The sequence below is a fragment of the Falco peregrinus genome, chromosome 11 (genome assembly GCF_023634155.1).
Source record: "Falco peregrinus isolate bFalPer1 chromosome 11, bFalPer1.pri, whole genome shotgun sequence".
NCBI lineage: Eukaryota > Metazoa > Chordata > Aves > Falconiformes > Falconidae > Falco > Falco peregrinus.
Window position 1 is genome coordinate 33,363,461 of NC_073731.1, and position 27,733 is coordinate 33,391,193.

General features: G+C 54.1%; 2 protein-coding genes across 4 annotated transcripts in view; one reads left to right on the forward strand and one right to left on the reverse strand.

Moving 5' to 3' along the window:
* The first annotated feature begins 72 nt into the window (after positions 1-72).
* Positions 73-18,573, forward strand: PYGB (glycogen phosphorylase B). Its single transcript, XM_005242552.4, has 20 exons — positions 73-372; positions 2,717-2,818; positions 4,705-4,783; positions 5,619-5,722; positions 7,163-7,294; positions 10,012-10,123; positions 11,165-11,247; positions 12,190-12,333; positions 12,683-12,775; positions 12,882-13,028; positions 13,136-13,299; positions 13,652-13,766; positions 14,478-14,579; positions 14,710-14,857; positions 15,383-15,441; positions 15,789-15,930; positions 16,278-16,485; positions 16,915-17,049; positions 17,178-17,244; positions 17,518-18,573. Exons 1-20 carry the CDS (start codon positions 130-132, stop codon positions 17,668-17,670), a joined length of 2,532 nt encoding a protein of 843 aa, XP_005242609.3. The 5' UTR covers positions 73-129; the 3' UTR covers positions 17,671-18,573.
* A 612-nt stretch (positions 18,574-19,185) lies between these two features.
* Positions 19,186-27,733, reverse strand: part of ABHD12 (abhydrolase domain containing 12, lysophospholipase) — a 47,441-nt gene continuing 38,893 nt past the window's right edge. For all 3 annotated transcript variants that reach the window (XM_027794093.2, XM_027794091.2, XM_055815934.1), the window contains 8 exons: positions 27,002-27,047; positions 25,595-25,724; positions 24,087-24,124; positions 23,811-23,890; positions 22,916-22,998; positions 22,094-22,172; positions 21,674-21,801; positions 19,186-21,161 (listed from right to left, as the gene is read on the reverse strand). In XM_027794093.2, the coding sequence (XP_027649894.1) occupies positions 21,122-21,161; positions 21,674-21,801; positions 22,094-22,172; positions 22,916-22,998; positions 23,811-23,890; positions 24,087-24,124; positions 25,595-25,724; positions 27,002-27,047 (624 nt within the window). In that variant the 3' untranslated portion in view covers positions 19,186-21,121. The remainder of the gene's footprint in view (positions 21,162-21,673; positions 21,802-22,093; positions 22,173-22,915; positions 22,999-23,810; positions 23,891-24,086; positions 24,125-25,594; positions 25,725-27,001; positions 27,048-27,733) is intronic.

The window sequence follows — 27,733 nt, forward strand, 5'->3', positions numbered from 1 at the left end:
GGGCGGCCGCTGCCCCGGGGCCCGGGGGCCGCGCGCCAGCCGAGCGGGGCCCCGCCTCACGGCGGGCTCAGGCGCAGGCGCGGCGGCGGCTCCGGCTGCGGCAGCGGGAGCGGCGGGGGCAGCGCCGGGATGGCGGCGCCGCTGAGCGACGGGGAGCGGCGGAAGCAGATCAGCGTGCGGGGCATCGCGGGGCTGGGGGACGTGGCCGAGGTGCGCAAGAGCTTCAACCGCCACCTGCACTTCACCCTCGTCAAGGACCGCAACGTCGCCACCCCCCGCGACTACTACTTCGCGCTGGCCCACACCGTGCGCGACCACCTGGTGGGGCGCTGGATCCGCACCCAGCAGCACTACTACGAGCGGGACCCCAAGGTGAGCCCCCCCGGCCCGCCGCGGCGGGGAGACGGGGACCGGGACGGGGCGGCTGCGCCCTCCCTGCCATCTGCCCCGGCAGGCGCCGCCGCGGCCCGGGGCCATTCCCACGAACGGGGCCCCCTTGCCGTGGCTTCTTCCCCGTGGGTACCGCCACAGTCGTGCGTGTCCCCGCCCGCGCACCCTGTGTCCCCGTGGGCACCGCCACAGCCTTGGCCCTTGCACGGACCCTGTGTCCCCATGGGCACCACCACAGCTGCGGCCCTGTGCCACGGCCTTGATGCACCCCACCATGGCTTCTTCCCCATGGGCCATGTTCCTTGCACACACCCAGTGTCCCCACGGGCACTGCCGTGGCCACGTACCCAGTGTGTACCTTGCCGTAGGCCGTGGCTCTCCTGCATCTCACCATGGTTGTGTCCCTGCAGGCCTGCCCTAGATGTGTCCCTCACGCATGTCTCGCCACAGCTGTGTCCCCATGGGCGTGGCATCCCTCGTGGAGGGCTGCATCCCCACAGGCTTCTTTGCAGCCCTGTCCCGATGAGCTGTGCTGCAGTCGATGAGCTGTGCTGCAGTCGCATCCCCCCTTGGGCATCTCCACAGCTGTGACACCCTGTGCCTTGTCACAGCCATGTCCCCTGTGAGCCCCCTGTAAGCGTGTCATCGTGCAGGCCTCGATGCTGCTGGCTACTCTTGCATGCTTCACCACAGGCGTGTCCCGCACCTGCACCACCGCGGTGGTGTCCCCTGTGGGCATCATCACCTCCATGTCTCGGCACATGCCTCAGCACAGCTGTGTCCTGGCTGAGCTCCTGCAGAGCGTGGCCACAGGCAGCCCAGGTTCCAGGCTGGAGAGGAGCTTCCTGCCTTGGGCAAACCAGACAAGCTGTCCCAGGTCACCGCACCCCAGGGAGCTGGTGATTCCCAGGGGACTTGGCCGGCTCCCTCCTCTCCTCCACGCTTGTCAAGTCAGGGTGGCGATGTAGGAGGTGTTAGGGGCTGCAGGACATTATTCAGAAGCCTTAAGCCTTTTGAATCATGACCTGATCCAGCACTAAACCGGAGAGCCCCAGGGGGCAGGTGTGTGCTAGAAAAGGCACATACCTTCCCGACGTGCAGGCAGCTGCCTCCCCACATCAGCTTTTTTCTCGGGGTTATGAATATTGCCTTGACACAAGAATCAAACTGCGCTGTCAGACCGGTATGGCTGTACAGGCACTGGGGGTGATGCTGGTGTGTGGAGCTCTCCCTTTTATCCTTACTCGCACAAATGAGCTCTGATCCATGTTGCTGCACTAACGGAAGAGATTGTACAGATCCCATAAAGGTTAAGAGGAGCTTGGGGAGGGCTTGCTTACTGTCCGCTGTGCTTACAGACTTTCACAAGAAACATGTCCCTGCAGGAGACTGAAAGGAGCAGAGTATTTATGCAACTGTGCGATGTTTTCAGTCCTTCCGATGAGCCCCAAGGAACAGATGGACCCTTTCAGAGTCCCAGCAGAGGTGGCAGAGTGCGTGATCCCACTGCTTAGTGGGGAAAGGTCCCAGCTACAAAGGAAAGAGATTCAAAGAGAAGCACGATTTGAAGTCAGGCTACCTCTCTGTTAAAAATCCCTGTTTATTTAAAAAAATATCTATACTGATAAATCTGAGTTAGGGAAGAAGTTTGCACATCCTGCTTCTGGTCCTGCAGGCAGGCTGTTGTTAGCCTTCGCGGCGCAGGCACAGCTCCTCTGAAACTTGGAAAGTCGCCGCAGAGGAGCCTGTGCTGCACGTCATGCCAGGAACCCTGCTGCCCATGGGACAGTTTATTTGTTCAACATGTGTGTGAAACTCGGCGTGGGGGGAACAGGAGGACCCATGTGATGGGAGCGCTGGAAGATTGCTAGGAAGGGGGCTGGCCCCGGGCCTGGCCGGCGTGCAGGGCCGGGGGGCTCGCTCCGGCTTCCGGCAGGCTGTGGGTCAGCTTCAGCTCAGCATGGGAAAACTTCACAAGCCCAGTGTAAGCATCACCTCAGCTGAGCTTGACGGTGTGTAAAGATACCATGCAGCATCCTAGATAATTCTTGCCCTAAGTTAATTAGGGAAACACTTAACAGGCAACAAGATTTTTCTATAGAAGGCTGTTGGCAGGGAGACACGTTGGTGGAGGGTTGGCTAGCATCCCACACCAGAGCCTTCTGACAAACAAACTGGTGCGTGGTGTCCAGGGGCAGGCGCCAAGAGCCAGTTTCGGGAAGGCGTTCCTACTCTGGGAAACACTCAGGTCTGCTCTTAATTTTAAGCAGTTTTGGTGAAAGTGAAGTGCTATGCTGTGTGTAAGTGTCTTGCTTTGCCTTCCCAGCGCATTTACTACCTGTCCCTGGAGTTCTACATGGGCCGCACTCTGCAGAACACAATGGTGAACCTGGGCCTGCAGAACGCTTGCGATGAAGCCATTTACCAGGTGAAGTCTTGGGGATACCGGGGTTCCCCTGAGGGACTGGCCATATTTTCCTATGTGGAGGGCTGGGTATCTTCGCTGCTCAGGGCTTCCTTCTAAGGATGTGTTATTTTGACTAAAGGAGGCGAGGCTTGGCTCTCTGTTAGTGTTTTGCATCCCCTAGAGATGGCCGTGGGAGGACCTTGGGGTTCCTTGAGAGCTGGAGTATGGTTTTCTCAAACCACCGTTTTCCTGTGTTGGCTGGGAAAATCCAGAAGAGTATTTAGAAAGCAACACCCAGTATCCCAAAAGACTTAGGGAGTCCCAGGCTGCAGAGAACTTTCCATTACTAGGAGAGATGATGGCTTATCACGGGAGATGTAGTCTGATGGGGGAGGCTGGGCCGGAAGGGGAAACTGGAGCACCAAAGCACCAAATTACAGCTCATACACACAGGTACAGAAGGCACTGCAGTGGCGCTGCCAGATAAACGTGAATCGCTGGGAAGGAAGAAATCGTTTGCTTGAATTAAAATGTCATCAGATGAGTTCAAACTGGAAAAAAACCCGCTGAGTACAACCAAAGCAATCATAAATGGGAGGCTGTGGTTACTTAGGCTTGCAGCCACCTCTGCAGCAGGACAGTGACCCTTTTTGACTGAGTTTTTGGGCTTTCTCACCCAAAATCTTGATTTCCCCCTCCCCTCTTCCCCCCTGCTCCACCGGATTGATCCGTGTTACACTGTCTAGCAGAAGCTGGGCTCTGTCACTGTCCCTCAGTGCTGTGATTGCTGATGAAATGTCCTGGTGAGCACTTTCCCTGCCGGGAGATGGGAAGGGATTTCCAGGGAGGGACCTGACACATTTCCTCTCTGAGCTGTCGCACCTTGGACGGCAGGCTGGTTTTTTTCTGGGAGGATCCTCAAGTCCCTTTGCAAGGCATTTTCCACCTGCTGATTTGGCCAACACACAAGTGGAGACTTCCCTCGCTGTAGCGTGCGACGTGGGGCTTGTCACGGCCAGTGGCTGGCTAGGATCAAGGGGTCTCATGTCCACCATGACTCTGAGAATTCCCCTCAGGTTTTGTGACCCCATCAAGCCATGCATGAGGCTTTCTGGGCTTGTGGTTGCAGACCACTGAAGCACTGGGAGAGAGTTAGGGAGCACCCATGGTGTTGGCCTGACTCCCTGCTGTCCCCCCTGGCACTGAGGTGGGAAGGTGAGATACCGCTGCCTGCCTAAGAGGCAGCATCTCTTGGCTCTTTGAGAATCCTTGCTGCTGGCATGCTTAGCCGCCTTCTGGCAGCGGCAGCCCCCAGGCTGGAGAACAAATGGCCTGAGAGCTGCAGTTGAGGCGATAAACACATCCAGCCGTGGGCTCCGGCCAAGGGTCTGGGCGGCAGGCTGGGCATGATGCAGGAAGGCACGAAGCAGCATGGCGAGCGCTGCCGTAACCAGCTGCCAGCGTGGTTGTGCCTTTCCTCAAGGACGGGGCAGGTGCAAGCAGAGGGGCAGCGTGCGTACCTGGGAGGACACAGGGGTCCCTTGTGTGCTGACCCGGCTGTTCACCATCCCAGCTCCGACAGCGAGTTCAGTGGAAGGGCCTCCTGGCATGAGGGGCTGCCAGGAAGCAAGTGTTTTGTTTGAGGTCTCTAAGGAAACGTAATTCATGGGAAGGCGATGTTTGATGGTGGTTCTAAATTGTTTTCCAGTTAAGTGGGCTGCCTGGGGACCAGAGGCTGGTGAGATGCTTTGTGTGGAGGGGAGGGTGGGAGGATGCAGAGACCCCCATGGGTTTAATTTCCTGCAGTGTGGGTTGTTTTGGGATCTGTGTTTGCCCTCCTTGGAGAGGAGTGGTGACCATGGGCTTTGGCTGGTGACGTGTTCTGCTGTGGCTCTTTTCCCCGATAGTTGGGTTTGGACTTGGAGGAGCTGGAAGAAATTGAAGAAGATGCTGGGCTGGGAAACGGAGGCCTGGGCCGCCTGGCAGGTAATATGGGGAGAGGGGAGCCCCCTCCTCACGCAGAGCACAGGGGGATCAAGGGTGGCGTGGCTGGAGGCTGTTCTGCCTGCAGGGCAGCATGCATATCTCAGCCCTCAGCCGCCCCACAGCCCTTCAGCAGTGTGGTGCCCTCCTGCCTGCTCCTGGCTGGCCAGAAACGAGCACACACACACACCCCAGTGCGAGCAGGAGATGCAGTCTGCAGCACAGCAGGTGGGGCTGCGGCTGGAAGAGGCTGTCTGGAGCCTTTCTCCTCACCTCCCTGTGAAATCTCTTAACTTTTCAGGGCACCCAAGCAGCTCTCACATAGGCAGATTGTTGGCTGCTATTTTAGTCTTCCTGTCCCACAGGACTGCTGGAGGTGAGATCTCCCCAGGGCAGAGGAAATGCTGTGGCTGATGTTTACCAGAGCTGCCCTGGGCTGAGGGCTGGAAGGGTTTGCTTTGCCAGCAATAATAGCAAAGTAGCTGGTGGGAGCTGTGAATCGGGGTCAGAAGCCCAGCTTTACCAGGCAGGCAGGTGTCGGGCCAGGCGTGGGCACCTCAGGCAAGCTTAGAAGAGCTCTCGCTGTGATGAGGCTGGATTTTGGTTTCTGGTGATCTGTCCTTGTCACCAACTTTGGGGTGTTTGTGATGGCCAGGCGGGACATGCGTGGGGTCCTGCTGCAGGCTGGCCCTTCTGCATGCGGATTTCCTCTGAGTGATAGATGTTCCCAGCAGCACTGGTTCTGGCAGCTCCTTGCCCCCATGCACGGCGTGCCCTAGCTGGTGCAGCGGGCCAGGGGTGAGCTTTTTTGTCATGTGACCATGCTCTGCTTTTCCAGCTTGCTTCCTGGACTCCATGGCCACGCTGGGGCTGGCGGCGTATGGTTACGGCATCCGCTACGAGTTCGGTATCTTCAATCAGAAGATTGTTGATGGCTGGCAGGTACATTGGCAAACTCAAGTCACCCTTTCTTTTTCTGTCTCATGCTGCAGTGGCCACCCCTGCCTGTGGGCAAAGCCTGGCCATGCAGGCAGTGCTGCGGTGCCTTGAGCTGTTTGTAAGTCGGGCGTTGGAGCCCACCCCCTGGTGCCAGTTGGGCTGTCCCCTCCCGCCAATGGTGCTGAGCCTGGGGGGCGTGTGAGCAAAGGGAGGCGATGAGGGCAGTGGGGGGTGTGCTGCAGATGTCACCCAGGGACATGCAGGCTCAGCCACGCCAGTCACCAGCGTGGCAAGGTGGTGTTGGAGTAGGGGTGGGCTGGGACCGGGCCAGAGCTCTCCCTGCCCAGGGCTCCACGGCACAGCTGTCACAGTCTGAGGGCCCATCCAGCCTGGCAGTGAGGGGGCACAGTCAGACAAAGGATGGAGATGTGGCTGAACACCTCATGAAGGGCCCTGGTGGAGGATGAACTTCAACATGATGGAACATGGGCATGTGCCTGGGGTGTCGTTTCTCCTACAGGTTCCTTGGGAGATGGGCAGTGGGGGCTTAAACGGGGACTGTCCTGTAGCATTAATGGTCGTAATATTTTGCAAGTGAAAATAGACTAAAAAACTGCCCCAGCTGGCTGTTTTCTCTAGTATATGTCTGGAAAGGGTTTCCATTAGGATACTTGCCTTGCTTCTGAGCATAAAGGACCTTTTTTCCTCTTAAAATAGCTCTCCATAAGTCAAGGAGAGCGAGAGGTTTGAGGGTTGGTTTTTTTCTCCTTCCCCACCAAGAAGCTGTAATTCTGGGGCCCTATAAATGGTGAAAACAGAAAAAAACCCATCCCCTGCAACTGACTTAATGTTACTTAAAAAAGAACAGGGGTGGTGGCAATGCTGGGCTGTGGCTCAGACCAGCCCCCCACCTGGCAGAAATGCTTGTGCGCACAGAGCATCTCCCCAGGTTGCCTCAGCCCCTCTGGCTTCTGCTGCCCACCCGCCCTGGCTGGCTCTGCCCAGTCCGTCCGCTCCCACGGGTGCTGCTACAAGAAATCCCTTCTGGCAGAGGGCAGGAGCAGGTAACGAGACCTGGGTTACAGGGCATGGTTTGTGGCCAGGAACAGCAACAATGGGCTTCTAGGGAACCAAATCCTGTGTATCCCACTGTCGCGGTGGGACTGGGTGTGAAGGCCCCAAGACTGAGTGCAGCGGTCTGTGCAGGCTGGATGGATTAAACCCGTACAGCTCTGTGAAGCCCACAGAGGCTGAGCTGTTTATACCAGCTGGGATGTAGTCGTCCATGTCTCAAAAAGCCCGGCTGTCCTCTAGAGGCCTCTGCATATCCATTTTTAAAGCCAGCTTACTAAAGCTTTGCTTTTCAACCGGCCTCCCTCCGGAGAGCCTGGCTCAGCCTCACCTGGATGCAAGCCAGCGCCTGAACCCCGTTTGTTCCTGCAGGTGGAGGAGGCCGATGACTGGCTGCGCTATGGCAATCCCTGGGAGAAAGCTCGCCCCGAGTACATGCTCCCCGTGCACTTCTACGGCCGTGTGGATCACACCCCCGACGGTGTGAAGTGGGTCGACACCCAGGTACCAGCGTCCCCCTGGGTGCTGGGCAGGGGGAGGGTGGGCCAGGGCAGCGCGGAGCGGGCGAGTCCATCCCCGGAGTGCCCGAGGTGGTCAGGCTTGGCTTCTCTCCCAGTCAGGCAACACCTCTCTGCTGCCTTTGCCATTACAAAAGTGACTCTGCTGGCCAGGGCTGCAGCAGGACGGGAGGAAAAAGAGGGATGGTGCTCAGCTGGAGCTGTAACCACCTTGGCTGGGGCCTCCTTCTCTACTGGTCTCAAGTGTGAAGCCCCACAGTCTTCCGTGGATTTATGTCGGAGAACTGCATTCCTGGCAGCCATGCTGGGCTCCGTCCACGTTGCTGCTCGCTCAAACCCAAAGAGTTTCCAGGTGGTGCTGGCGCTGCTGCCGTGGGGGTGGCCATGGAGCAATCCTGTGGGTGTTTAACTCCTATGATCAGAGCAAGTTCCTCTTTCCCAGAGCAGCCTGGCAGGGAGGGTGCTGTCAGGGGAGGCTGGAGGCATGCTGCCTGGAGGCCTCGTTTTGTGGCATCGTGGAGAGCAAACGCCTCTTCAGCCTCCCGCAGCTGGGGAGGTGACGCTGTGCTTCGGGAGCACGTGCCTGCTCAGGGCACAGGCTGCTGTGCTGCGAATGCATTCCAGTCTTACAGCTGAGGAAGGCAAGCTTTAAAGAGGTGCAGATTTATTAAGAGGATTGAAGACACTTCAGCCTTTCCTGCCTAAGCACCGCCCAGGATGGAGGAAGGAAGTTTGATGAATTTCTCTGGGATTCAGGGGCATGACCTAGCCTTGTTCCCATGACGTTCAGGGGTCTCTCAGCCTGGTGAGCCAGCTCTGGCCATCCGAGGAGCACACAGTCATAAAGCCAAGCTGTTCTCTTCAGCGCCAAGAGCTGAAGCTCAGTTGCAGAGTTGCCTGGGCCCACTCAGAGGAGAAGTAAACCAGGTCCTTTTCCAGGGACCTTGGTTGTCAAAGGCTGTGCATTGACCTAGGCCATTCAGAGGACACACACAGCCCCAAGGTTCAACCACAACCCTGTGAACAGCCCAGGGGTCCTCAAGTTTTTTAAACAGGGGGCTGGCGCGCGGATGAAGTGGCAGGAGGTCATCTGTGGCTGCTTGGTTTCCCCCCTCAACCCCCAGTGGGGGGGGCGTGGGGGTTCTGTAAATACCGGGGGCCGGATTGAGGACCCTGAGGGGCCGCACCTGGCCTGTGGGCCGTAGTTTGAGGACCCCTGGCCTAGAGGCACTGTGCCAGAGCTCTCTAGAGAAGCAGACATCCACCTGGGGACCGAGTGCCGTTGCCTTCAGTGTGCTCCTCTTCTGACCCCAGCAGTAGACCAGGGTTCCAGGGATCTCAAGCAGCGCAGTGGAAACACTGCTTCCTACAAAGAGGTGAATTTTCAGCTAGTGCTGTTAAGGGAACGAGTTGGAAAGCCTCAAAAAAGCCAAAGACGCAGTCTCCAAATATAGCATCGCTCCGTCCATGTGATGTGTGCCCCAGTCCCGTGGCTCAGGCCAGGCAGCTTTCTGCCTGCTTCCATCTTCGGTGCTGGTAATAGCAGCTTTGAGAGCCTGAGCTCTTGCTGATTCTCCCCAGAAGGGAGGTGTTGCTGATGCCAGCACAAAGCGGCTGTTCAGGGCCAACACACTCATCTGCCAGGATTTTCCTGCCCTGTGAGTACAGCTCCTTCAGTTCTCTGCTGCATCTTGCATCTTTGCCTGGGGACAGCCTCTGGCTGCTGGGCTGTTGTGCCAGTACAAGCTGACTTGTTTGGGAGAATGCTGGCTCCTTTTGCCAGTGCCAGAGAGGTGGCCCAGGCTGTGTGCTGCAGGATCAGGGCCTCGCTCTAAGCTGCAAGCACCATTCAGCTCTGCTGGCATAAGCCCTCAAGCTCTTCATTCCAGGCTGAGGTTGGGGTGCCTTGCCTTGCTGCTCAGCAGGTCTGGAGGCATGCAGGTATTGGCACAGCAGTGAGCTGGAACACACAAGCTTGGAAGCAGACCCATGCCTTGCCTGGCTAGTGTAATCTGAGCTGGGAGCCCCAGTGTTACACCTTGTAGCCATGTGTGCAGCACTCTCATGCTTAAGCATCTTCTGTAGGCTGCACTGGTAGCTTCACGCCCTTGTTGAGTTTGAGGGCTGGAGATCTCGGTGGATTTACCTGGGCAGGTTCAACAAACCTTGAACGTGGGGTGAATTGCTCTGGGAATGGTGCTGCGGTGGTAGGGTTTGGTCCTGGCAGGCTGCAGAAGGCTCGCGGGCAGGCTGCAGGCTGTGGAGTTTATCCCAGATGGAAACACAAAGGTCCCTGCTGCCCTGGCCCTGCCCCGGCACAGAGGGAATCGCAGCGGCCAGCTGCAGGTGCTTGCAGTGCTCTGATGGATAACTGATGGGTATACCTGTCAGTATAGGAAGGTCAGCAGGTTGCTTGCAACTCTGTTTTACAGTTCATCGATGAGCTTGTAACTCCAGTTTGTCAGTAAAGCTCCCAACAGCTCTGCTTCTCCTATTAATGCTTTGCCAGTGGGTGCTGGAAGTGCCCATGGTAGCAGGGAAGTCTGTGAAGCTCAGCAGGTGTGTTTTAGTGAGGTGAGAGTCTTACCACAGCCAGGAGTTGCCTGTGCCCTCTGGATTCTTCCTGCAGAGGTTTTAGCCACTTTCCCACCTTCTCTGAGTCCACCGTGCTGCTAATCAGAGGGCGATACTGTCCTTTCACAGGTTGTCCTTGCTATGCCTTACGACACACCAGTGCCGGGATACAAGAACAACACTGTAAACACCATGAGGCTGTGGTCTGCAAAAGCCCCCAATGACTTCAACCTCCAAGAGTGTAAGTGCCATCCCTCCGCTGCCTTCCCCGGCCCAGCTGGGACGCAGTTTTTCCTGTGAGCACAGCACCTGGCACAGTGCTTCCCTCCTGGCCTGCTTTATCTGTATCTCCTGGCTGCCTCCAAAACACAGTGCTGTGTGTGCATTCATGGATCATGCTGTCTCCAACCCCTTCTAGAGCCCTTATGCGCCAGAGCACCCATCCCCATCACACTTACCATGCTCTTAAAACCTGCCCAATGCCTTCCCCAGGCAGTAAGCCACCTGCCACTGCATTCCCCACATCACCAAATGAGCTGCAAACCCACGCTTGCCATGGAGGGTCATTTCTGTGCAGCATCATCTCAGTGCTGAAGGAAAAGGGCAGCAAAGCCCACCTCACTGTTGGTTTCCTTTGGATCTATGTGTGACCTCTCTAGTGCATTTTTCAGGCTCTAATTGTAGTGCTGAAGAGCAGATGCAGGGCAACTCACATACCAAATGTCAGTGCTGGCCTGTTACAGAAGGGGAAGATTTTAGAGCAGACTAATTTGATTTATCCTTCCATACTGGCAAGCACAGAGAGGTGTGTGTCCAAGCAGCCCTGCCAGGAAAGCTTGTGTGGCACAAGAGGTGATGGCTCTTGAGTCCTCATAATGTCTCTTGATTGTGACTGTGAGCTGCCTTTTGTACCCTTTAGGAGTTGAGCATGATTGCTGTCTGTGCTTCTTTGCCCAGCCCCATTTCTCCTTAGTCCTTAAGCAAGATGGCTGGTCACTTGCTTCCTTTCAGTTTTGCCTTCTCTGGCTGCTATCTGTCTTCAGTTTCTGTCCATCCTTCCTAATATATGTGTCTTGAGAACCTGCATGGAGATGTGCCTTTCTTTTAGCCCATCTCCCATCTCTCTGGAGCCTTTCACACGTACGTTCCTGCTTATTAACACCAGCCTGAATGTCCCTGTTACCTGTCTCTCTACAAGAGAAGAGGGAAAAGCACAGTGTGGGGGACCTGCCTGAACCTCTACAGCTGCTGCAGTGCTCTGTGTGTTTCTTGCTTGCTGCAGTCAACGTGGGTGACTACATCGAGGCAGTGCTGGACAGAAACCTGGCAGAAAACATATCCAGAGTCCTGTACCCAAATGACAACGTGAGTGACTCTCTTGCCCCTCTTCCCTGCTGCTCGGGACCATCCTCCCTGTAGTTGCATCACCTTGTTTGCAAACCCTGGAACCAGGTCATGGCCACCTGATGTTTATTGTTCTGGTTTGAGGGTTTTTAATACAGTAGGTTGCCCTTGTAATTCTCAGTGAACATACAGCTCTACTGGCTCCAGGGGGGCTCTGCTGACTGATGGCAGCTGAGTTTGGCCCATATTGTACAGTTGCTCTGTTCCCTCCTGCAAGGAGGGGATGATGTATTAATGCCTTCAAATTCAAGGCAGTTGCTAATTTACGTGGCTCACCCTTTGCAAAAGTAAGTTGTCATTTCAGAGGTGGCCATGAGGAGGGACTCGTTTCCATCCCCAGTTCAAGAGATTTCTCACTGCAGGGACTGACCCAGACCATGCACTGACTGGGCACTAGATCCAAAAGGGAAGAGCCCTCACTATCTACTCATGGATTAGCATCTGCACTGGAAAAGCTCGTCTCCCGCACTTTACCCCCACCCCTGTCATTCCTGTTGGTGTTTTAAAGCAGACCAGCATGAAGTGTAGTGCGCATGGGAGACAGCTGGTTTGTCCAGAGACACTCCTATTGCAGGGAGTCCAAGATCCTTGGTCCAGAAACCCTGCGAAGGCTCTTGCGGTGAGGGACAGAGCAGCACTTGCTCTGTGGGAGTAGTGTGGATGCGGCAGGCTTTGTTTCTCTTTGGAGGCAGCTGTGTGGGATGCTGAGCCCCTTGGCAGTCCCTACAGCAGCTGCCCCATTAGAGGCAGCATGAGAAACATCTGCGTCTGCCCTGATGAGGTGCTGAACCTGTGAGGCCCATTTGGAAGCCTGTCAGAGGGGACAGGAGCATCTCCAGGGGGCTGGCTGCCCGCTGAGGGTGGCAGCTGCAGCACTGATGGCTGTGGTCCCCGCGCTTGCAGTTCTTTGAAGGCAAGGAGCTGCGGCTGAAACAGGAGTACTTTGTGGTGGCTGCTACCCTCCAAGACATCATCCGCCGCTTTAAGTCCTCCAAATTTGGCTGCAGAGACCCTGTGAGAACATGCTTTGAAACCTTCCCAGACAAGGTGAGTTTGTGGGCAGAGAGGGGTGGGGCGGGCGGGGGCAGTTCAGCCAGACCTGCCTGTCGTGAAGGGAGCAGGGTGCTCAGGACCAAGTGGGGGCACATATGCAAAGACCTTGGCAATTTGGGTTGGAAAGCAGGTGATCTCCAGGCCTGTTTTCCCACGGAAAATTTTGCAGTTTGGAGAAAAACTTGTGAAGGTTGAATAGCTCTGTCCCTGGGAGCAGGCTCTCTACCTGGGGCGTTTGCCATGAGGAGAGGCTTGGGGCTGACCCTGACCCCAACCCCACCATGCAGGGCACTGTCACCATTCTGTCACTGCCAGATCTGAGCCCAGCATGTCTGTGTTGCAGGTGGCTATTCAGCTAAATGACACCCACCCTGCCCTGTCCATCCCAGAGCTCATGCGGATCCTGGTGGATGTGGAGAAAGTGGATTGGGACAAGGTGAGCGGAGCTGGAAGGTCTGTGCTGGCCCCTGCAGGGAAAAGGGCTGCTGTCCTGCCCTCGCACGGGTCTCCTTTCCCCTCCCGCTGACCCGTCTGTCACGTAGGCCTGGGAGATCACGAAACGCACCTGTGCCTACACCAACCACACGGTGCTGCCCGAAGCCCTGGAGCGCTGGCCGGTCTCCATGTTCGAGAAGCTGCTGCCCCGTCACCTCGAGATCATTTACGCCCTGAACCAGATGCATCTGGATGTAAGGGACTAGGCTGCTTGCAGGCTGCAGGCGCTCTGGTGCGCTTGGGGTGGGAATGCTCCGAGGCCCTGTGGATGGGGGACTGACGCCCCCCTGCCTGCCTGCAGCGGGTGGCAGCTCTCTACCCAGGGGACATTGACCGTCTCCGGAGGATGTCAGTGATCGAGGAAGGAGACTGCAAACGTATCAATATGGCGCACCTCTGTGTGATTGGCTCTCATGCAGTCAACGGTGTGGCCCGCATCCACTCGGACATTGTGAAGAACTCGGTGTGAGTTGGGGGACACCCAGGGCACACGCACTCTCTGCTCACAGGGCTGTGCCCGCAAACCGGGGGGGCTAGCTGGGGGGATCGGGTGCCAGGGTCTGCCTGGGGTGCCCTGCTGGGCACGGCAGGCTGGGGACACTATCTCCTTCACATGCACACAAGGTCCAGCCACTCTCCTTTGGAGCTGGTGAAACCCTGGGCATTGCAGCCGAGGTGGGGGCGGGAGCCGGCACAGAGCGTTCACGCTTGTCATGGAGAGACGTGCAGAGGCTGCCCTGGGTCAGGAGCACATATGGTGGGGCCCAGCTGCAGCTCTGCGTGGTGGCGGGTGGTTCAGAGCTCTCTGGGCTTCCAGGTTCAAAGATTTCTATGAGCTGGAGCCAGAGAAGTTTCAGAACAAGACCAATGGGATCACGCCGAGGCGCTGGCTCCTGCTGTGCAACCCAGGACTGGCTGACGTTATTGCTGAGGTGAGTGGCAAGCACCTGAACTGAGGGGCTGAGCGTGATCCGTTGGCTTCAGATCGCCGCTTCGTGTGGTCTGATCATAGCAGAGGCTGACGCTGGTGGGTGTGAGTGAGGGCGCCTGGGGAGGAGCACGCCTGGTGCACATGTAGGCATGAGGTATCGGCAGGGCTTTAAAGTCAATGATGGACTAGCTGGCCAAAAAATTTGCGGAAGTTTGGGTTAGTTCCTTGCCCTCACGGTGGCTGCACATAACCTGTTGAGTAGTGCCATGGGGCGCGAGATGGGGTGTCTGGGGAAGCATTCGGCTTCACAGGCACAAAGGAGCTCCTTTGGAGTTCCAGCCCCAGCTCTGTCTCCTTTGGTTACCAAGCCCGTGCTTCACGCTGTGACACGCCATAACTGAGTAACGTCCTGCAGTTAAATGTATCCGTATCTCCAGCTGCCAGGAGGCCCTGGTACACGCACGCACAAACACACCCTGCCTCTAAAGCTCCGCGAAAGGCAGGGACTTGTTTGGGTTTTTGCAAGTGCCTTGTTTCCCCTGCACTGCTGGGCTCCCTGATGACACAGAAAAGTAAAGTTGCACAAGAAACTCTGCCCCTTTTCCTGGGCAGAGTGCCTCTTCCAGTTCGTGGTGGGACTGGGGCAGCACCATTGTGGACTTGGTGAGGTGTCTCACAGGTGGGACATCCCTCTCGTGGTTTGTTCTTTCAGAAAATTGGGGAAGGCTTTATCACGGATCTGAGCCAGCTGAAGAAGCTACTGGATTTCATCAATAATGAGACTTTTATCAGGGACGTGGCGAAAGTCAAACAGGTAATGTGCATTGGAGGTGGGGGAAGGTGGCTAAAGGCACCATGCTCCCAGGAACAGCCCAGCAGCAAACACTGACTTCTGACACCAGGCCTGGAAACCATGCCTGTTCCTCATCAGATTTTCTTGCCAGGAGAACAAGCTGAAGTTTGCCGCCTACTTGGAGGAGCAGTACAAGGTCAAGATCAACCCTTCATCCATGTTTGATGTTCAGGTCAAGCGAATCCATGAGTACAAGCGGCAGCTGCTGAACTGCCTGCATGCTATCACCCTCTACAACCGTAAGTCCTGCCTGGGCTCGTGGGTAGGGGGTGTCCCCTGGCCTCTCACTGCCAGGGTTCCCATCTAAAAGCATGCCGGCTGGTGGCCAGGGTCTCCCAAGCCTAGCTCTGCCCTCCTGGCATGAAGTGCCCCTCTCCTGGAGGGAAGACAGGGTCTGAAGGGTGGTACAGAGCTCACAGCCCACATCTCCAGCCCAGCAGGGGTCCAGAGTCCAGGCAACCCCCATGCCTCTACTGCAGGTGTTAGGGCTGACCTGGGGCAGGTTACAACCCCGCTCCCCAGTGCTCCCTTTGGGCCCCGAAGAGAGGCGAGTTGTGGGAGCTCTGCATCCTGCTGGCTTGAGTAGCTCCCCAAGGACTTTGCAGCTCATTTTCGCCCAGCACCGCTCCAGGTTGGGCTTCAGGGTCCTGCAAGTTTGCTGGATCCACGTGACATGGGCTGGGACGCCAGCCCACCTCTGGGGCATGCAGTGATCTCCGTCCAGTTTATCTCCACTTCTGTGCTGTTGTGCCCTGCTCTTCCAGGCATCAGAAGTGATTCATCCAAATCCTTTGTGCCCAGGACCATTATGATCGGAGGAAAGGTAATGTGTGTTCCAGGCGTGGTGCATGCATGGCTCAAGGTGGGCGTGGGGAAGGTGCTGAAGGTGCTGTCCCCTCTCTGTGGCTTTGCTGGGCCCACTGTAGGTTAGCCAGCATGTGTCTGCTGGCGGGCTCTTCAGGAAACACCTTGGTGGACTAATCGGACTGAACAAGGCCCCATCACTCTCTCCCTGTGGCCCAGGGCTTCTCCCATTAGGGTGTTTTTGCTGATCCATGTGAACGGCAGGGGTGAGGCCTGGATTCTCCCCATGGTGAGGATCCGCAGTGGCACCTCTCATGTTCTCCCTTCCTTAAAAGTCTTCACCATTTCTGGGCTGCTCTTCTTCAGGCAGCCCCTGGCTACCACATGGCCAAGATGATCATCAAACTCATCACGTCCATCGGTGAGGTCATCAACAACGATCCCTATGTGGGGGACAGGCTCAAGGTCATCTTCCTGGAGAACTACCGGGTATCCTTGGCTGAGAAGGGTACGTCTGGTCTTGTGTAAGCATGTCTCAGGAGCTGGGCATGTCCCAGCTGAGCCCAGAAACTGGCTGGCCTGAGAGGCTGTCGTGGCTGGTCACCTGGCCCTCCCTTCGGACGGGCCTGAGGGCTGCACGCAGGGCAGGAGGGCAGCTCCACGCAGGAGGGACAGCAGCTGCCTGGAGCTGCAAGGCTGAGCCTGGCTCTTGCCCCAGAGCCGCACTGCTTGGACGGAGGTTGAGGTCAGCAGAGCCACTAGCAGATGCTCAGGGTTGCTTTGCTGTGCTGGGCCCAGGTCCTGGGGAGCTGCAGTGTGCCAAGGCTTAACTCCTACTTCTCTTGCACCTGGCAGTGATCCCGGCAGCAGATCTCTCCCAGCAGATCTCCACAGCTGGCACAGAGGCTTCAGGTACAGGCAACATGAAGTTCATGGTGAACGGGGCCCTCACCATTGGTACCATGGATGGGGCCAATGTGGAGATGGCTGAGGAGGCAGGCGAAGAAAACCTCTTCATCTTTGGCATGCGAGTGGAGGATGTGGAAGCCCTGGATCGCCAAGGGTTGGTGCTGGGGAGGGCCTGATGCGTGCCAGGGCTTATCAGATGGGGATACAGGTCCCAGCTCTGAGCTCTGGGAGGGACACCCTGCTCCCTGGGCAGTGCTGGAGCACAACAAAGCAGGGGGCTGGAGGCAGCCTCCACCCTGAGCTGGACAGTGGATGGTCCATCAGGGATGCAGCCCAAGCAGCTTGCCCAGAGCACAGTGGCTGTGAATGGGACGTGAGCCAGGGCACAGAAGCATTTCATGCACCGTGCACAGTCTCAGAGCCACTAGCTGAGGGACATGGCCCCGGGAACAAGGCCCCTCACCCAGGAGCCATACGACATCCTTGCTTGCCCTCCCTGCCCCAGACATCTTGGGTCCTGCTCTCTGGGTGCTGGCCCCGGGAGCGAGCACCGATCCCTACAGCCTGTCTCTGCTGGACACAGGTATAACGCACGGGAGTACTACGAGCGCCTGCCAGAGCTGCGACAGGCTATCGACCAGATCAGCAGTGGGTTTTTCTCCCCTCAAGAACCTGGTTGCTTCAGGGACCTTGTGAACATGCTCCTGTACCACGACAGGTGAGTTCTGGCAAGTGTCCCCTTTTGGGGGGCTGCTCTCAGCTGGCCCAGGCCCCCTTTCCAGCTGGCCTGGTCCCCTGGGACCCTGCAGCAGGCAAAGCCCAGCCTTACTCTGCCTTGGGTTCCAGGTTTAAGGTGTTTGCAGACTACGAGGCGTACATGAAATGCCAAGGCCAAGTGGACCAGCTGTTCATGGTAAGTGCTGCCTGCTACCAGGGGGAGGATGGGGTCCTTGGTCGTGGCAGTGCAGTGGCAGGGCCGGGGGGCGCTGGGATGAGTGTGCTGCTGCAGAGTCCTTCTTACAGACACCACATGTGGTGGCATGGGGCAGGGCGAGCAGGTTTGGCTGCTTCAGCAGCCCCATGCCGTGGTGTTGAAGCCAGCCAAGTGTGTGCCCTTTGCAAGGCTGCGAGGCAGGGCAGAGCTGGGAGAGGGGCTGACTGCTGACACTGTCTCTCCTTTTCCCAGGACCCCCGGGAGTGGACTAAGAAAGTCATCAGGAACATTGCCTGCTCGGGCAAGTTCTCCAGTGACAGAACCATCACGGAGTACGCCCGGGAGATCTGGGGTGTGGAGCCATCAGCCACAAAAATCCCACCCCCCAACCTCCCCCGGGATTGATGCGAGCAGAGGGGGCCTCACCTGCACTTCCCCACCAGTCACACGGGCTCAGCTCTGCAGAAATAAGCCTTTCCCTTGGGGGCATGGGGGGGGTAGAAGGATGCTCTGAGGAGCCTTGACTGAGGAACAGAAGCTGGGGAAGAGGAGAAAGGACCCTATGTTTGTACCTATGTATCCAGCCTGCATGTGCTGCATAGTGCTTTTAGTGAGATGACCACAGATCAGTCTTCCACAGCTGTGCTCCATGCTTAACAAGGGCTTTCCAAGTCAATCCTCCCCTCTCTCCCTGCATGCAGTCTGGCCTGGCCTCCTTCACCCTGCCACACAGGCAGCTGAGCCAGCAGGGCCTGTCTCGCATCCTCCTCCAGCGGGTCTACCAGCCCCAGAGCTCGGGAGGGAAAGGGGAAGTCTGCCCCTCCGGTCACCCCCTTCCCTGCTAACACTTGGAGGGGGCAGGGCTGGCTCTTAAAGCAGCTGGCCCCAGTGCAGGCGCCCATCTCACATGCTGTGTGCCACAAGGAGAGGGCCTGGGATCAGCAGCTTCCTTGCCACAGAGCTTGCCGTTGCCTCCTCCCACACCTCTCTGTTAAGTACAAGCCCAGTAACAAGCCACTCCAGCCTCTGTATCTGCACAGAGGTCCCGGCTGCCACCAGCTGGGTCCTGTGTCCCAAGAAGGCTCTGGGCTCTCCAGGCACAGCTGTACGCTGGGTGCTGCCCAGGGGCTGAATGTGTATCACAGCTCTTGCCCCCCTCCGCAGCTGGGTCATGCTGGTCCACCTGTCCCTCCCGGTGCTGGGGTCAGAATTTAACACCAGTAATGTCATGTAGCACACCAGTACTCCCCTGTGTGACACCAACTCATTAAAACAACCAGAACAGCTGCTGGTTTGACTTTGGGCTGACTTGTGACTACTCTCTGCCTGTAGGTTCAGATTGCAACAAGTTCAGGCCATGAGAACTGAAGCCAAGCTGGCCATCTCCAGCTACAGCTTCATGGGATGTGGTCCCCTGCAGCTGGCATGGTGCTAGCACTGTCATGGGGGCAGCATGCCCATCGCAGAAACATCAGCCTTGCCAGTGCACAGGGTGTACAGGAGGGAGCTGCTACCAGAGGCTGCAGTGGGCTACTCGGGGCCAAAGCCATTTACCTGCACACCTGCCACGCTCACTGTGTGCACTGGGGTGGGCATTACAGTGCTGGCTTTGCCCTGCAAATGGTACACAGGGCTCCCGTGCTAGAAATACCACGGGCAGCTCCCCTTTCCCCCTTCCCCAGTGGGGAAGCAGAGCCTTGGCTGCAGCCAGACTACAGGCACAGACCCACCAGGCTCCAGAAGAGCTGCTCACCCAGACCTGGCAGCAGTCACAAAGACTTGCCCAGTCCCAGCTGCGAGCTCATCTCCCATGCACAACCCTACCACAGCCCTGCCACACACCCAGCTGACCTGCCCAGCTGGGGGGGAAAAAAAAAAAAGTGTCCCAGAAACTGCCAGGTAATACAGGTGAAGCTGAAGTGATCAGCAGTCAATGCCTTTATTAAAACTACACCACTTTCAGATAAACATTTCAGTTTAATTTTCCAGACATATCACTGGCCTACTAATGGGAATGGCGGTGTTGGGATCACCAACACCAGCAGTTCCCGTGCTGGACCCTCAGCTCTGTCACGTGGGAGGAAGGCAGCCCCGCCAGCCTCCGGCTCGAGCTGCGCTGTGCCCCAAGCCAGCTGCCAGCAGCAGCATGAGCTGGAATATGCACGTCACTCTCCAGAGCCAAGTAAGTGTTTCTCTTCCGTCAGTGCAATAAATACAAGTGCGTCAAACATAATTTAAGTGGCACAGTTAGCTTATGAGTATCGTGGGTCAGAAACCTCAGGGACAACCACGCTATGGCAGAAGAATCTCAGTACAAGAACAAGGTACTGTCTGCTTTGCAACTAGTATGAGCCTGCAGATACAACATGGATACATGCTGAGCAGTTTACACTATGCTGTACACCCCTGAATAGACTCTTCGGGCAGCACAATTCACTCTGAGCACTAGTGACTAAACCTACAGCACCTGGTATTGTCTATATAGCCTGATGGGGGCAGGGCCAGGTCCCCAGCTGCACACCACAGAGCCAGCGTATGACCCTCTCTCATCTCAGTGTGCAGCTTGCTAATGGCATAAACCAGCCCCTGTTCTAGCCCCAAGCAGGGCAAGGGCACCCCCAGAACCTCTCCCCGCGGGGGAGGCTCATTTCCCCTTCTGCCTCCCGGACAACATGCTCCGACCCATGGCTGTGAGAGGGGCTGAGAAGTGCTACTGGAAGTGCCTGGGATGCCCAGAGCACAGAAGGGAAGTGGAGGGACACACCAGACTTATTTTTGCATCAAGAACTGCATACCACTGCCTGCTTTTAACTACAGAGGAACAGTGTAGCCACCAGGAACTCGAAAACCTGACCTAAGGAGTTAAAAGGTAGCTGAGGAAAAACCCTGCCTTTCCCACCCAAAGGAAGCACATGTCTGTCTGGGTATGCACAGGGAGAATGGAAGACAACCATTCCCATATCCCAGGCCCACATTTGTGGAAGGGGGAGATCAAGCAAAAAAGTAATCTCACACTTTCCAGCTTAAACTCCCAAGTCTGCAATTCATCTACCTAAGTCACTTCAGTCCTAATAGGAAGTGCATGTGAAGAAGGGGAGGACCTCCACAGAGGATAGCAGGGATGGGAGCAGAAGTGATGATCAGAAGGAAAAAGGTACAGAAAAAAGGGCACTAACATTTTCCAATAAACAGATGTTTGAAAAGGAAGGACAAAAAAAAAAATCTTTCATTTTATTTCCAAATGTGTGTGATTAGCCCAACGCTTGCAACACATCGTGATTGAAGAGCTAAATAAAAGTCTCTCCCACCACCTGGGTATCTTCTGTGTATTTGTAAATACAACCACTTAGCAAAAAGGAAAGGCAAAACATGTACTTCCTAGAAAAAGAACACCTCAAACTCAAGCAAGACAACTGTGGTATGAAGACACGGCAAAAGCCATTCGCCTACAAATGAGTCTCTACGTGATTCAAAAACAGCAGCAGTGTTTAAAAATGAAAGAAACACCCTTGGTCATGACACACGTGTCCTAGGAATGTCTGTCCTCAGTGGTACCACGCTGCATCTGCCAGGCTTTGTTGTGCTTACATTTTTCACCGTTTGGTACTGGCTCCTGGGCTGTTACCACCCATCCATCCATGTCAAAAAAGAAGCCAACAACTTCTTTCTTCTACCATCACGGATGTCGATGCCAGGAGCTGGAGTTGCCAAGGGTACGCATCAGGACCAGAATGGGAATCCCTGACCTCCTCTAGTGCCAGGGATAGAATAATGGCAGGTTGACCAACAGGGAGGGGGGAGGAAAGACAGAGATGAAGGAAAGAAAGGAAAATCTCTGCTGTCAAGCAGCCAGTCTTCAGTGATGATGCTCATGTTCAGATTTTCCGAGGAATTCCCTAGGAAAGGAAATGACACAGAAGTGACACTCAGCTCTCCCACACCCTGGTGGCATGCTGCAGCCTGCAAGTCTTCCCATTCCCCTAGCAAATATCAGGGCTTGTGCATTTGCAGCTACAGGCAACAGCACCAAGCTTTGTTCTCACCCATCAGCAGCTCCCACTAGAAGAGGCAAGTAGAAGTAGCTGCTCTGCAAACAACTCCTCCAGAGCATGCAGCTTACAGCAAAGATGAGCCAGAAAGGAGAACTGCTCCCAGCCTTCCGTACCTTCCCTTCCCAAAACCTGCTTTGCAGGGAGGTGGAGAGCTCTGACTTTGTGCTAAGCCAGCCCAAGGATCTCAGCCACACCAGAGACCAGAGGGTATCCAGCTGCCCAGAAGAGCTGCCCAACACAGGCACCTGTTACACATCTAAGAGAGATCCTGGGAGCATGTCAGAGCATGCCCCAAGGCCCCATGCCCCAGCCCCATGCCCAAGCCAGAGGACACCCCGGTTTAGCTGGGCTGTTACCGCAGTATTCGAGGTAGCTCTGGACTCCTGTAGATGTACTTGTGCCGGTAGCCAAGGTCTGTGTGGAATGGAACAAACTGCACCTTGTAGTCTCGGAAACTCCGTGACGTTGCAGCAATGTTGTAAAGCTGAGTCCAAGGGGAGGCAGGTGAGGGACACATGTCATTCCAAACCAGAGCCACCCCTACCAAACCAGCACCCCTCTCAGCTGGGCAGCTGGACCTGGCTTGACCAGCTTTGCTAGCTCTAGCTCCGTTTCATATTGATTTGCCATCTCCAACACCACAGAATCTGTAGTCCCTGTGGTCTATGTGTTTCTACACATACCTTCCCACTGCTGACTTTTTGCCTGGCTGGAATATCATTCTATCCACACCGCTTCCTCCCACCAGATCAGTTTGCAGAGCTACATGTGTATACCTTCTTTCCCAGCTGAAATGGTACCACTGGGTCATCCTCAGCATGAAGGATGAGTAGGGAGCATGAAATGTATTTCACACTGTAAAAGAGAAAACAACACCATAAAAGCTCAGAGCAATCCCATCATTCTCTACCATCAACATACTTTGACTTTCAAGGAAACTGCAATGACAAACTTGTCCTGTGGGTCATTAACTGCAGTTCAGATCTTGAAAACCCTATTATCTGACCACCATTCATTTGATCTATATAAAATTTACTAGTGAAAGGCATCCTCATAAAAGCTACTTGCTGCCTAGACTAGAGAAAAGTGCCTCACCCTGCTGCACAGCATCATCCTCCCAAGGTCTGGTTTGGTTTCAGTACTGCAAACCAAACTCACAAATGCTCAGGCTCTTGAATGAAAGGCTCAGTGAAAAAAAAACCCCATGTTGTTACACACAGGGTAGCTTATGCAAATGTACAACAGAGAAATCTTCCCAAACCTTCAGTGTCCCAATGATACTGTTTAACATGTAACGTACATTTGAAAAGCATAAATCCCATGGACCAAACCAGCATATCCCTGAGAAGTCTGTGCTCTGTTGTTTGCACCTGTCCTTATTAAGAACAATTAAAAAAGGAAGAGCTCCACAGTGCAAAGCTGTGCTGTACTAGGGCTGTGAGAGTGACTGAAATCCCTTCAGCAAGTGTAACAAAAAAAAAAAAAAAAAAAAAAAAAAAAAAAAAGAAGTCAGGAGTGCAGTCTAGTGTCTATCCTCCTTGATGCTTGCCATGGCTCACTGCAGCCACAGCTGAAACTCCGACAAAGAGGGAACTCACTTCTCATCATTTGCAAATTTAATTCCACTTGTCGTGATGGGGTCAAGGAAGAACCAGTCAAAGCCAGGGAAGTATCTGTATATCTGAGAGGAAAAATTTGAGTTAGTGGCAGGCACCAGCAGGACAGTTATACAAACAGCAGTAACGGGGCAGGTCACTACCATCCCAGTAACATCCCTCAGCTGCTGGCTGCACTTTCTGCAGTGAGATGGTCCATGTTTCCACCAGCATTATTTTTCCTCTCCTGTTTCAGGCCCATCTCATCAGCCTGCTCAGGAGCAGGCTCTCTAGATGCTTGTATGGTCCAGCTCTCTATGTATCGTGCTGTTGCTGGCAACAGTCTTCCTGAAAGAGGGGTTTATCCCAGGGCAACTCACCAACCGGGCCACATCCAACACCCAGTCTGGTGTCTGCCCAGCTCAAAGCCAACTCACAGCCATGCCAGATGGAAGAGATGGCCACATCAGAATGAACTCATCAGGGAAACCATGCAAGCACAAAGAGGCCACATGGATGGGGCAGTGACCACGAAAAGGCCAGCTTTGCCATCGCTTTGCTTGCAGCCCACAGAATAGCCTCCTGCAACAAAGAAGCTACAACACAAAAGGAAAGGGCTGCCCATTGCTGAGAGCAGAATCTATATTCCCCTCTATATTTACTGCCCCTTCTGATCACGGTTTCTGTTTTCTTTGAGCAGGCTTCACACATGGCTCTGGTACTGCTTACTGTACTGTGTTCCCAGGAGCTGCCTTAAGTGCAGCTCTTTGCCCCTGACACTTATAAGTATCACTGCTGCCCCACAAGTCATGCAGTTAGCTCAGTTACATCACATCTGAAGGTTAATTTCTAAGCATACAGTTACAAGTCACTAGTGTGAGAGCCACTGTGTACTTGCCACAGAAAAGGGGTGACTTCGCGCCTCCTCCCGTATGTTCGTGAATGGAGATTCCAGGATCAGGGCATCCGGGGGCGTTTCTGAAAAGCCAAAGGCAATGTGCTGAAATGCAGGGGTGCAGACAGAGAGCCAGCAAGGTCAGCATCTGCCTTATAAGAGCAGCTGCCAACATGGTGTGCCAAGAACAGCCTTGTCACAACTGCAAACTTATGTGGAAATCTGGGATGCCAGCAGGACCCGGGCTGGGTGGGAAGAGCACCCACCCGCCAGACTTACCTCTCTCACAAAGGCGCCTCACGAGATTTGTTGCAACCCTGTAAAGAAGAACAATGAGCATTTAATCTGGCGCAGGCCCTCTGCAAAGCACCAAGCTCTAGCAGTAGTAGGTGGCAGAGGTACAACTCAACTGCCATAATGTCGACCCCTCTCACTGTCTGAGGTCTGGACAGCCAGCCCACAATGGCTTGGGCTCTCACAGGTCTCCCATACCCCAGCTGTCTCAAATGGCATCAGGTGACAGCACTTAGGTAAGCAAACAAGTCCAAAGAAACAGCACACTTAGAAGAACCTCCTTTAAGGTGGCTCTCAGGCTCCCAGCAGATCTGCAGCAGTGTGACATAGCCTCTTATCCCAAGACCACAAAGGCTGAGCAAGAAAGAGGGAATGCAGGAGTATGGGCAGAGGGGTGCTGTGTTCCAGGCAGCTGGCGCGCAGTGTCCCAGGGTGACATTGCAAAGAGCTTCCATAGCTGGGTCAGAAAGCAGCAAGGTCTCCCTCATGTACCTCCCTAATGGGACAGGGATAGTTCCAAAGTTGCTGAATCCTCCAAGCACAGTATATTTCAAAAACCTCAAACTCTAGGCTGGCTACAGTCACCAGGGAACTCAGCTGGGGACCAGACTCCCAGGCCACTCAGATTGCAGTGCACTGGGAAATATCATGAACACACTCTGACCCAACAAGGGAACCTGGACATAGCAAAAATATAGAGGAAGAGCCAAAGTCTTTGCCTTCTTACAAGCAAAGCATGATGTTTAGTATCACAACAACGACGAGACACTATCCTGAAATACCTCCATGTCCAAGCAACACATTTGTTGGACAGCAAGGCAAGCTGTTGTGGTCTCAAAACAGTTCAATCTGCACACAGCACAACTCAAAAGTCACTCTTGTGTCTGCCCTCTGCTCCTCCGCAGATCAAGGGTGTAAGAGTACATGCTGTGGGCCTACTGAACACGACCCACCTCCAGACAGCAATGGAAAGGAAAATTAAAAACACCTGACACTGAACTTCCCTGTGCCAGGCATGATCACATATGTTGCAGATGGCCAACAGCGTAGTCATGCAGGCACGTGCAAGATTACACACAGCATGGTTGTTGGGACAGGAGGAAAACGTTTTTTAAGGGCAATTCACGTACACGTGCAGCTGGTCCAAAATACTCTTTCAGAGTACCAGAGAAGCCTGTTCTGCTCTGAAGGACACAGAGGTTCACCAGAAGACATCAGTGCAGCACCACTCGGTCAATCTGCATTATATAACTCTGTCTTTTTTTGAGCATAACCTTCTGGGCAACAGAAGTTCAAGATCAATTCCTGCATAGTCATTCACTGTAGCCCTCCTCCCACTGTAGAGAGCAAAGGGGAAGCTAATCTGTAGCAATTATGCCACAGACTCAAAGCCAAGACAGCCTGGGGACAATGGCAAACAGCACCTTCATTCAAGGTTTAGTTGTTTAGTGTTTTTCAGACGCTGCTAAGTCCCGCTGAGATTAGATGCTTACCCTGTGCCCAAGGAGTGTCCCCATACATAGACAGGGTTGTCTCCACTTCTTGCTTTTATCCAGTCAAAGACATGAAGGGCGTCGTAGGTCATTCCCCTCTCTGACGGGCTGCCTATCGAATCACCCCAGCCTGAAAAACAAATAGTCCCTCTGATAATTGTACAAACTGGTCAAAGCCAGCCAGCTTTTCCCATGCAGACCCATCCACAACTGCAAAGGGACCCAAGACATGGACAGTTTCTGCTTATTTCACTGTGCACCTCTACAATTGGGGCTGAAAGTCCTGACTGATCTGCAGTCATTTAAACAAGGTAACTGCTGCCTGCCAAGGAGTTTTTGTGGATTTAGTCAACAACAAAAATAAAAGCTGGATCTCAAACACTGCCACACTGTGTGCTTGCACATAACCATCTGCAACAGCTCAGCTCCCAAACCTTAGTTGCTTTTGCATGTGTGTAACTAATTTGTCAGTGGAGTGTCTAGCAGCAGCAGAACTGGATGCTTAGGGTCAAAAAACCGAGCACATTTCACAAAACTGTTATAACATCAGTTTGTCCATGCTGTTCGATCAATGCCCTCAAGCAATTTTCCACTGACTCCTGACTGTTTTGGCTCTATCGCTATTGCAGCATGTCTACACACCTTACATTAAGCAGCAAGCATCCCACATCCCTTCTGATACCTAATAAGCAGCCAGAAAAGCAGCTGCCAGCAGGACTGAAAAACAGGGCAAGCTCCTACAAATAAACCTCTCCCAGATGTCTTCTTGATAAAAACACAACAGATTAATTGCTTTCCTGGATCTCCAGTGGCATTACACTGCAGCATGGCTTAAGTACTAAGAAGGGAAAAAAAGAGCAGCAGATGCATGACTGCTGGTGGCACAGAGTTGTAAAACAGTCACGACTTCTGCCAAGGACATTACCAACTGTCAGCAAGTCATTTTCTCTGTGTCTTACCTATCGGCTTTTAAAAAAGAAGTGCAGCTTCAGTTCTCTGTGAGACCTCAGGAAAGTCAATTAGATCATATCAAAAAGACTACATATAGGCAAGTTTGCCACCTGGAGGATGCCTTAACTGGATGCTGTGACAGTTTACATGCCTGGCTCACCCTCTGCTCTGTAGCTGCCAAATTAGCAAGCCCTCTGCATGAGGGCAGATAGAAGCCAATCCACAGAGCCGGACATCAAGAAGCTGTGCTACACAGGAAGGCACTGGAAAGAAATTTCTGGAAGTCCTTTGGATACCCATGACGAAAAAAAGAAGCAATAACCACACCTAATTAGCTGGCAGCAAGTATTTATAAATCAACAGCTCCACTGAGATCCAAAAAAAAGAGCAACTTCTTTGTTGCTTCTACAGAAAGAGATATTTAAAAGTGTTTCATAATAAAAGAAGCCCACATACCTCGATAATCAAACGTGACCACATGGTACCCGAGGGAGCTGAGAACCTAGAGGGCAGAGAAACATGCAGAAAATCATCTCAGAGACTTGCACAGCTTCTGCCTCAGGCCAAGGTGCAGGGATCCAATTTATAGCATTATCAGCCTGACATGGTAGAGTGACAACTTACAGCTTTTTAGTGTAGCAGGCACTGGGCTTTTCAAAACACTAGTTATTCTCAGCCTGCTGATTTTACTCCATTTGTTTCCTAGACCTTGTATCGGGCTATTTTAGACATTGATTCTTCCTTTAACAACTTTGGCCTTAGGATCCACAAATATCCTGTTTCCCCTACAAACATGTTCAGGTTTTCCAGTGAAACAGTACAACTGCTTCAATTTACGTTATTCAAAATGGCACGAATGTTAACATAACATGTAAGAGCCCGCTTCAGGTCTCAGAAGGCTTAAACATATACATCCAAAGCATGCAATTGCTCTGTCACAAAGATTTAAGTTGCAGTCAATGGTAATCCTAACAAAATCTGTTAAAAGCAAGTGAAATGTTAGATCAACGTGCTTGGGAAAAGTGCCTTGGTAAACACAGTGCTAGCATTCCAAGCTACCATTGCTCAGTACAAACCAAACAGGTCTACAGTAGATTAAAAAAAACAACAAAAAGTCAGAAAAAGATTAAAATGTTGTTGCTTTCACATGATACATGACTAAAAAAAGCAATCTCAGTATTACACTAT